This window comes from Mus musculus, chromosome 14 (genome assembly GCF_000001635.26).
Source record: "Mus musculus strain C57BL/6J chromosome 14, GRCm38.p6 C57BL/6J".
Classification (NCBI taxonomy): domain Eukaryota; kingdom Metazoa; phylum Chordata; class Mammalia; order Rodentia; family Muridae; genus Mus; species Mus musculus.
This window is the reverse complement of record NC_000080.6, coordinates 56051997-56062513: the sequence shown is the minus strand read 5'-3', so window position 1 is coordinate 56062513 and position 10517 is coordinate 56051997. Positions and strand designations below refer to the sequence as shown.

At 45.7% G+C, this 10517-nt stretch overlaps 1 protein-coding gene across 1 annotated transcript; it reads left to right on the top strand.

The window, feature by feature from the left end:
- The first annotated feature begins 203 nt into the window (after window positions 1-203).
- Window positions 204-2770, top strand: Mcpt4 (mast cell protease 4). The gene is made up of 5 exons (NM_010779.2): window positions 204-294; window positions 790-940; window positions 1444-1579; window positions 1764-2018; window positions 2414-2770. The coding sequence occupies exons 1-5, from the start codon at window positions 240-242 to the stop codon at window positions 2555-2557; spliced, it is 741 nt and encodes a 246-aa protein (NP_034909.2). The 5' UTR covers window positions 204-239; the 3' UTR covers window positions 2558-2770.
- The last annotated feature ends 7747 nt before the right edge of the window (window positions 2771-10517 follow it).

Below are 10517 nucleotides of genomic sequence, written 5' to 3'. Positions count from 1 at the left end.
GCCACTTTGAAGGGTGCAGTCGACACCTTATTATGGGATGCAGGAGACTCAGAATCTGGCCACAGACTCAACACCACCAGAGAGCAGTCATGAGAATTTCTGATAAGGAAAGTAGAGCTTGTCCAAGCCAGATCTGTGGTTCCCAGCCCTGCCTTTCTCCCACGTTGGAGCTATAAAAGCAGGAACCAGGACAGGAACACACCAGAATCTCTCTCCAAGCTGTGACCGACACTGGCAAGATGCAGGCCCTACTATTCCTTATGGCACTTCTCTTGCCTTCTGGGGCTGGAGCTGGTGAGTTCTGTCTTCATCTCCCTAGCTTCTGAGTTTTCAGAAACCGACCTTAATCTCTTAGCTTTGGTAACAGAGACCCTAACATGAGGTAGGATCCTAAACTGACATAGTCTAGGGGAAATCTGTAGGTCAAGAAAGAATAAAAAACTAATTCCCCTTTAGAATGTTTCACCAAATTACTCTCTGTTCTGATAGGTAGCTCTTCTGTGGCCTTCCCTTAGTGTTGAGGAAGATGGAATGAGGGTGTGGAGAAATGTCTGATGAAGTAGAATGTCAAAAACATGAATGGGCATTGTGTTCTGAATGAAGGTTGAGGGTGGACAGTAAAGACTAGTGAGAAAAATAGATCAAAGGGCATGTGGATGGGCCTGAGCCCCATTCAAGGAGGGGTGGGCTTGAAGCAGTCACTCAGAGTTAGCCCCATTTTCCTGTGCCAGGGCTGTGTTGGGGGGTCCTAAACTTCTGTTACTAAGAACTTGGGGTTCTTTGTTCCAGAGGAGATTATTGGTGGTGTTGAGTCTAGACCACATTCTCGCCCTTACATGGCCCATCTGGAGATCACCACTGAGAGAGGGTTCACAGCTACCTGTGGTGGGTTTCTCATAACCCGCCAATTTGTGTTGACTGCTGCACACTGTAGTGGAAGGTAAGAGGCTTCTCTTCCTGTGAGGAAATGCAGGAGCCAGAGTCACAGAGCAGGAGAGCCCTGAGGAAGGCTCTGAGTGCGGTTCCCCTCACACTGAGAGGAAAAGGAGAGCACAAGGCCTCTCATTTTAATTGTCATCTCTCTTTTCAGAGGTCTGAGCTTTAAACAGGGCTGTATCTGGGACAGAATCTCCAGCTCTTGTGCTGGTATCACCAGAGCTCAGCCATGGGCTGTGGTACTCAATGTAGAGTGCCTGTCTACCATGTTCAAAGCTATGGGTTCAATCCAAGAGCTGGGGGTGGGATATAGGAAGAGTTGCCTGTCCTGAGTTTCCCTAAGCCCTGTCCTTCTCAGAAGGCTGTGATCCTGGGAGCTCCATCTCAAGTCTGTCTAGGAGCTCTGCCCTGGGATAGAGAAGAGAGACTCTAGTATCGCTCGCTCTCCTTGGAAAGAATCCTCCTCATAAGACCAGCCTTTTTCACTGCTTCTTTCTCTGTCAACAGAGAAATCACTGTCACCCTTGGAGCTCATGATGTGAGCAAGACAGAATCCACACAGCAGAAGATAAAAGTAGAAAAACAAATCGTTCACCCAAAGTACAACTTCTATTCCAATCTCCATGACATCATGTTGCTGAAGGTACCCTTATTTTTCTTGCCCTGCTTAAGTCTCCCATCCTTAATTCTCCTCCTGCCTCAGGCCTTTGAATTCTCTCTTGTCCAAATCACTTCCTTAGAACCCACTCCTGAATTCAAAGTGGGAATGGTCCCATGTCCAAGCATTCTTTTCTGATTTGACAGTTTTCCTCTCCTTGCCTCAACAGCTTCAAAAGAAAGCCAAAGAGACTCCCTCTGTGAATGTAATTCCTCTGCCTCGTCCTTCTGACTTTATCAAGCCGGGGAAGATGTGCCGGGCAGCTGGCTGGGGGCGAACTGGAGTGACAGAACCTACCTCAGATATACTGAGGGAGGTGAAACTGAGAATCATGGATAAAGAGGCCTGTAAAAACTATTGGCATTACGACTATAACCTCCAGGTCTGCGTGGGCAGTCCCAGAAAGAAAAGATCAGCATACAAGGTGAGTACACACCTGCTTTTCCTCCCCTCATCAGGCAACAGCATCAGAGGAGGAAGTGTGCTGAGCATCTCTCCATGGCAGTACCCAATGCCTGTGTTCTTAGGCTGCTAGAGCTTAGCGAACTGAAATTATCCCTCTTGTTCCCATCTGCCTATGCCAAAGCCCTTCCTTAACCTTCCTATGAAGCTCCAGAACAGAAATGAAGGGAGCAAGGGAAACAGTCTCAACACTAGGACAAAGCCGGGGGGTGGGGGGAACAATCATTAAATTCCTAACTTAAAACCCAAAGGGAGCCTGGAACCCTTACTACCCCATGGAGTTAGCTATGATGGGGGGGGGGTCTGTAGTTGGGGGAATGTGATCTATGCTCATAGTCTGATTTTTCTCACCTACAGGGAGACTCTGGAGGACCTCTACTGTGTGCTGGGGTGGCCCATGGTATTGTATCTTATGGACGCGGAGATGCAAAGCCCCCTGCAGTCTTCACCCGAATCTCCTCATATGTGCCCTGGATTAACAGAGTTATAAAGGGCAAGTAGTGAAAAGCCTGACCTGCGTGCATCAGAGTCTTCAAGCCAGAGCTCTTCTGATAACCCTTGGGTTCAACAAAGCATGTGTCCATCCTGTCACCTGCCTGCCCCCGGCCTGTCCTCAGCCTGCCCCCAGCCTGCCCCCAAGATGATCTGAAAGATGAATTCTGTGATGATGGACTGTTCCCTGTAATGCACCTCAGTAAAGCCCTAACCTCCAGCAGCTGTGTGACTCCACTCTGTGATCTAAACACTCAGTCCCTCTCTATGCTCAATGAAGAATTGACTTGAGCTACTATCTTGCATGTTAACAATCTCAACTACTGACTTCCTGACACAGGGTGTGCCACTGTGAATTATTGAATATTAATTAACACGCATGGCTGTGAACAGTAAGATTTCACATCCAGGTTAATGTGCACTGTTCTGTTCTTCCCTCCACTGTCCTGCCTTCTCATCTTCTCCCTCCTCGTCTCTCAGCTCTTCTGCCCACAAACCCCATGCCTTAGCCACTGCATCTTTCCACACATTATAGCAGACTCCATGCCTAGGTCAGACATGGCTGCTGATCCTTGTGTCCTCACCACCTACCCTGCCATCACCATCCTCTCAGTATTGCACCTGCAGCTAGAGCAGAGCATGCCCTCAGAAGTCCTTGGAGCATGACTGTGGCTGCAGCAGTCATAATAGGAGAGCATCAGAACTTTCTGGAACCAAATACAGGGCAGAACTAACCCATGATGGGAAGAGACCCTCTAGTACTTAGCAGGTACTAGTACTTAGCATGGTGGCTCTAGGCCTGCTTCTGAGCCACCCACATAAAACTGCCATCTTCCTCAAAGATCCAGCCTTTCAAAAGAATGTCTGAGTTAGGTGAACTTCTAAATGACCTGCTCTATTCTTAAAAGCCAAAGCCCCCAATGTTCTTAGTCAAGAGAAGCAATACTTTAACTACCGGGTTCTGTAGAGTCTGAAATAAAGGAGACCACACATTAGGTTTAGTAGGCCCAGGGACCCAATATGATGGGTTTGGCCCTCTGACTACTGCACCATGAAAAACTGCTGTCAGTCCTGTGGATTCTGAAGAGGAAGAGACCACACATGATGTCTACTAGGCCTAAGGGGGTGTAATATAAAGGGTGTGGCCCTCTAACTACTGTACAATGCAAGATTACTGCCAGTACCAGCCTCAGACCAGGAACTCAGCACCTCCACCCTCCTCCTGCCCTGCTCGCCTCTCCTCTGGGTTTCCAGCTTCAGCACAGTGCAGGAGAGATGCAGAGATAGCTTTCAAAGTGCAAGACTCACTATAAAATCTATTCTAACTCAGGAGGGAGGGAGCACTAAGAAATCTAAAAGGATCTTTTAAAATTAAAGCATCTGATTTGGATTATAGATACATGGGTGACTGGTTTGCTTTGGTTTAATTTGGTTTGGTTTGGCTTTCTGTTGTTTATACCTGAGTAACTAAATGGGTCTTTCTCTTCTTGACTTAGATTGGTGTGGTTTGGGCATATTATCACCATGTAGTTCAGGCTGACTTCCAACTATGATGCTTCTGCCTCAGCCTCCCTAGTCCTGGGACCCTCAAGCACTAATCACCTGCTTTGGCTTATATAAAGGTTTGAAAATGTGAAACACAGACAGAAGCTGTGTCTTTTCTAAGCAGAGGTGAATACTCACTAACCTGCAGCTGAGGGCACACTGCCTCTTTCCCCACAGTCTAGGAAGGTCATGTACTTGATACAGTCTTCCTCCCTGAAGCTGGGCAACTGGAGACGAGGAGAGAGTGATTGCCCCACCCTGAAGCTTGGCCCACAGTAAAAGGGAAGCAGGTGGAGACTCCTGAGAGCTGGGCTGAGGGCACAGGCTAAAATGGCTTCCAGAAAGGTCACCTCTACAGAGCAAACCCCATCACATGGTTCCCTGGTGCCAAAGGAGCAGTTGGTGACCTAAAGGCTCCAAAATCAAGACAAGAGCTTTATCACCACCACAGCATCCGTTCTTAGGCATGGTGGAAGGAGGCCAGAAGCTGCAGGCCCAGTGGACACTGGAAAGATAGAGCAGCCATGGTCTCATGAGTCAGCAAGGCAAACATGCAGATAAGAGGGATTTTCCCATGGTGGGTGCAGTCGCAGTCCTGGGCAGCGTAGCTTAATAAGGAATCTTAGTGACCTAGCAGCAGATACCTACTGAGGGTGTGCAAAGAGATCAGCTCAGCCGACAGTAGCTGAAGAAAGTGTCCAAGAAGTCAGCAGAGGCTCACCCTTCGGAAAAGTGGAAACAAACCACAAGCCAGCAAAAGTGGGTAAATCTTTAGACCAAAAAATTGAGAGGAATGTGGAGGTTTATGTGCTAAACAGTGACTAAAAGCTATTTACCTTCAGAAAACAGAAAAGCCTTACAATGAGCAGAGTCCTGTCTCTGGTGAAGTGGGAGAAGAAGAAAAAAAAAAGAGTTATTACTATCCTGCAGCAGGTGTTACCCCTCGCCCCCATGTGTTCTCGGCCTTCCAAAGGGATGTTTTGATCAATTATTTTGCAAATGAAAACTTTTACTAGCCCAATAAACATTTTGAGGAAGGAAGGAATGTAACCTTGTGTCACTTTTAAGCTTAAACCCTCTTTGAATTTTGCTTTGCTTTGATTCATTTTATATAAGAACTTGCTTGGAGACCTGGAACAAGTACCACACTCTTCCCTCAGCCTCCCAGGTACTGAGGCTTGCAGTATGCACCACTGACGTGGAGACTTAAGGATTCTTTGGAAAGTCAGTTTGGTTGAATGGTGTTTTAACTGGGGCCAAAGATGTGAAGGAATAGTCTGCTGAAGCAGACACAGTTGAAGGCTTTGCTAACGCAGACTTGTAAAGGAACATTTTTCTGAAGCAGATACAGGTGAAAGGATGTTCTGCTAAAGCAAGCACATGAAAGAACATTTGATGAAGGATTCTTCAGTAAAGACACGCATGTATTGACCCGCCTTACATTATGTAGTTGAGCTCCATTTGTCAGGACTCCACAGAGAGAAACACACATAAAAAAGAACTTCTGGTAGTGTGCTGTGGCTTCTTGCTGATTCTGCAGACTAGGGTTGATTGACAGAATGATGTAAGCTGAAACAGATTCATGTCGAGTTTTGCTAAGTCAGACTCACATGCTAAAGCAAGACCCATGGTGAGGCAGGACCTGTGGAGGACATATGTTGCTTGAACTGAGTATAAAAAGGACCCAACAGAGTGAAGGGAGCCTGAGGCTTGCCTTGGCAATCTTGGCTTGCCTATAGAGCTAGCTGTGCAATGCTTGCTGCTCTCTGGTCTTCATGGATCTTCACTTTGCTGAGAGAAGCATAGCCAAGAACTGTTATTAAAGTTCCTGCCAGTCCTGGTCCCTTCTGCTGACTGATGCCAATTCTGCTGAGGCCTGGCTGTTCCTGTTAGGTCATGAAACCGCTGCTGCTATCCCAACTCTACCTAACTGGACTGCTGGAATAGCGGTGAAGTGTTAGCAAGTGTTGGCTGCTATTGCTGACCTGTGAACTAAACTGCTGATTTCCTGACAATGCAGATGGGATCTGTTCCAAAGAACTATTTCTAAACAGGTCCACTTCCCCAATATCCTTTCTTTTCCACTACCACTAGTGGGTGGTGGGCTACAAGACACATTAAAATGTTTAAGAACTATCATCAGAAGTAGGCCTTGATAAAAACTAAAGTTACACACCACTATACCCAGCTTTCCATCCTATAATGTAAAGCTACTAAATGTTAAGCTTGGAGTCACTTTTGTGCACAGAAAATAACTTGAACATTTAATTACATCTAGAGTCACACTACTAAAAAAAAAAAAAAAAAAAAAAAAAAAACAAAACAAAAAACAAATCCTCAACTGGACACAGCAGTGAACACATGTAACCCTAGCTCTTGGGAGGCACAGGCAGGAGGAGCAGGATTCAAGATATAGGGTGATCTACATATGGAGTTCAAGGCTAACCTAGACTACATGAAAGCTTGTCTCAAATAAAAAATGAGAAGTGGGGGAGTATGGTAGAAGGGAAAGAGGATGATAAGATGGAAAGAGGAGGGAAAAGGGGAGGAAGAGAGGAAATGAACCCCTCCTGGTTGGCAGCTGTCCCAGCCAGAGCTGCACGCACTCTATAACACATTCCGCTGTGATAGGTCAGTTTTCCCAGCAGCCTTACAACCTTGTAGATGATTGAAATTTTGAGTATATACTGTTTAAAATAGTATGTTGTGAATTGGTCAAACCTTTTGAACAGGTTGTTGTGGTTCATGTCTTGGAACACTGTGTCCCCACCTAGTGGTACTGCCTTAGGAAGGTTGCAGAACCCTAAGAGACACAGCATCACAGAAGGAAGTTGTTTGGTGCAGGCTGGTTGTGAAGTTTTATATCAGAGTTGCACTTCCTGTCTGCTGATACAGTGTGACTCGCCCCTCACAGTCCTACTGCAATGTCTTTCCATCGTGGACTGTGTTCTCAAGTTGTAGCCATGAGAAGTGTACATGACATGACTTTCCTGAGACAATGAAACAACAGGTTTCATCAGTCACTGCCTTAAGTAAAGGCAGCATCTCCTACTGACCCCCATTGCTTTGTAACTAATCACAATCCTAGCTTCCTGATCTTCAAACCATAATTGAACTCTGAGGTGCACAACATAGACAGCAGCCAAGGGAGGCAGCAGAGAAAGCAGAGCTCTGGGAAACTGTAGCAGACAAAGAGAATGCAGGAAAACCATGGGGTCAGTGTTTATGAGGTTGATGCCCTGCTGGGGACTGTACCTTATCTCCTCCCCCACCTACAGCCAAGCCAAGAGATATAACCCAATGCTGGTTGACCTGAGCCATGGTGTTGTGGAGCCAGCTCCCTAGTTCTATATGACCTACCCCTCCGTTTTCAAGGACACAAGAGGAAAGCCTTGCCTTGGGCTCTGGGGCTTGCTCTCACCGATGCAGAGCCACCAGACAAGACATCTCCAGCTCCAGCTCCTCCTCTTCCCTGCTAGTGATGCAGGGTCAGAGGACAGCTCTCAGCATTAGCAAAGGAAAACACAGGACCTGCAGTTACATTCCCACCTAGGAACTAAACCTCCCTTTGGTCTCTAAGAGAAATGGCACTGCACTGTGTGGCCTTCTCTTATTAGACTCCTTCTGAGTCCAGGGAAGTATCGAGCAGATACTTAAAATGTGTTTAACAGTTAAAGGCATGTACAACCACTCTGGAAATCAGTCTGGCAGTTCCTCAGAAAACTGGACATAGTACTACCGGAGGATCCCACAATACCTCTCCTGGGCATATATCCAGAAGATGTTCCAACCGGTAAGAAGGACACATGCTCTACTATGTTCATAGCAGCCTTATTTATAATAGCCAGAAGCTGGAAAGAACCCAGATGCCCCTCAACAGAGGAATGGATACAAAAAATGTGGTACGTTTACACAATGGAATACTACTCAGCTATTAAAAAGAATGAATTTATGAAATTCCTAGGCAAATGGATGGACCTGGAGGACATCATCCTGAGTGAGGTAACACAATCACAAAAGAACTCAAATGATATGTACTCACTGATAAGTGGATATTAGCCCAGAAACTTAGTATACCCGAGATATAAGATACAATTTGCAAAACGCATGAACCTGAAGAAGAACGAAGACCAAAGTGTGGACAGTTTGCCCCTTCTTAGAATTGGAAACAATCACCCATGGAAGGAGTTACAGAGACAAAGTTTGGAGCTGAGACAAAAGGATGGACCATCTAGAGACTGCCATATCCAGGGATCTATCCCATAATTAGCCTCCAAATGATGACACCATTGCATACACTAGCAAGCGTTTGTTGAAAGGACCCTGATATAGCTGTCTCTTGTGAGACTATGCCGGAGCCTAGCAAACACAGAAGTGGATGCTCACAGTCAGCTATTGGATGGATCACAGGGTCCCCAATGGAGGAGCTAGACAAAGTACCCAAGGAGCTAAAGAGATCTGCAAACCTATAGGTGCAACAACATTATGAACTAACCAGTACCCTGGAGCTCTTGATTTTAGCTGCATATGTATCAAAAGATGGCCTAGTCGGCCATCACTGGAAAGAGAGGCCCATTGGACATGGAAACTTTATATGCCCCAGTACAGGGGAACTCCAGGGCCAAAAAGTGGGAATGGGTGGGTAGAGAAGTGGGGGGGGGGGTATGGGGGACTTTTGGGATAGCATTGGAAATGTAATTGAGGAAAATATGTAATAAATAATATATTTTTAAAAAAACAGTTAAAGGCAGTATGATCTTGGTCTTCCTATGTGGTGTCCACCCCTTTAGTTCCTTCAATTCTTCCTCTAACTCTTTCATATGGGTACCTGACCTCAGTCCAATGGTTGGCTCTAAGTGTCTGCTTTGTCTCAGTTAGCTGCTGGTAGAGCCTCTCAGAGGACAGCCTTGCTAGGCTCCTGACTGGAAGTACAACAAAGCATCAGTCATAGTGTCAGATTTGGTGCCCTCCCATGGGATGGATCCCAAGTCGGGCAGGTCACTGGTCAACCATTCCTTCAGTCTCTGCTCCATTTTTGTTCCTGCATTTCTTTTAGATGGAACAATTCTGAGTCAAAAAGTTTGAAGGTGGTTTGGTATCTGCATCGCTCCACTGGGGACCTTGTCTAGCTACTGGATATGAACTCTTCTAGTTCCATCTCCCCAGTATTGGGCACTGCAGCTAAGGTCACCCACACTGAATCCTGGGAATCTCTCACATCTCAACTCTCTGGGACTTTCTGGAGAGTCCTTCCACCCCCACCCTACTCCATCCCCAGCAATTGCATATTTCCATTCATTATCCTGGACCTCTGGGGCTAATATCAAAAATATATAAAGAATTCAAGAAGGTAGACCCTTCAAAAAACAAAAACAACAAAACAAAACCCAATTTAAAATGGGGTACACACCTAAACAAAAAATTCTCAACAGAAGAATGTTGAATTATCAAAAATCACTTAAAGAAATGTTCAACATCCTTAGTCAATAGGGAAATGCAAATCAAAATGACCCAAAATGGCCCTGAGATTCCACCTCACACCAATCAGATTGGCCAAGATAAAAACAAACAAACAAACAAACAAAAAAAAAACCCTCAAGGGACAGCACATGCTGGCAAGGATGTGGAGCAAGGGGAACACTCCTCCACTGCTAGTATTACCAGTAAACTGGTATTACCATTCTGGAAATCAATCTGGCTGTTCCTCAGAAAACTGGAAAGAGTTTTACCTGAAGACCCAGCTATATGACTCCTGGGCATATACCCAAAAGATGCTCCACCATACCACAGGGACACATGCTCCACTAAGGTCATAGCAGACTTATTCGTAATAGCCAGAAACTGGAATCAACCCAGATGTCCCTCAATGAAGAATGGATACAAAAAATGTGGTTCATTTACACAATATAATAATATTCACCTATTAGAAAACAAGAACATCATGAATTTTGCAGGCAAATGGATAGAACTAGGAAATATCCTGAGTGAGGTAACCCAGACCTCAAAGGACATGCAGCGTATATATGTGCTGTTAAGTAGATAATAGCCAAAAAGTATATGATACCCATAATACCCCCCCAAAACACACTGACTGTAAGAAGTTAAACAAGAAGGAAGGCCCAAGTGAGGATGCTTCAATCCCACTTAGAAGGGGAACAAATAATCATGGGAGACAGAGGAAAGGAAGGACCTGAGTGGAGAGGGGAAGGAGAGAGGAAAATGGGGGCAGGATCGGATATGGGGAGACATGTGAGAACATTTTATATAGCAAACAGGATGTGGAATCTTTAAAGCATTTCTGGTAGATGCCAGTAGCAACACCCTCTACACACCCAAACAAAATCCCTCCAGCTATTGATCAATGTCCCTGAGGACAAAGGTGCAGCTTCAGCTGAGATTTACACAGGTGGTACAAGTAGGACTG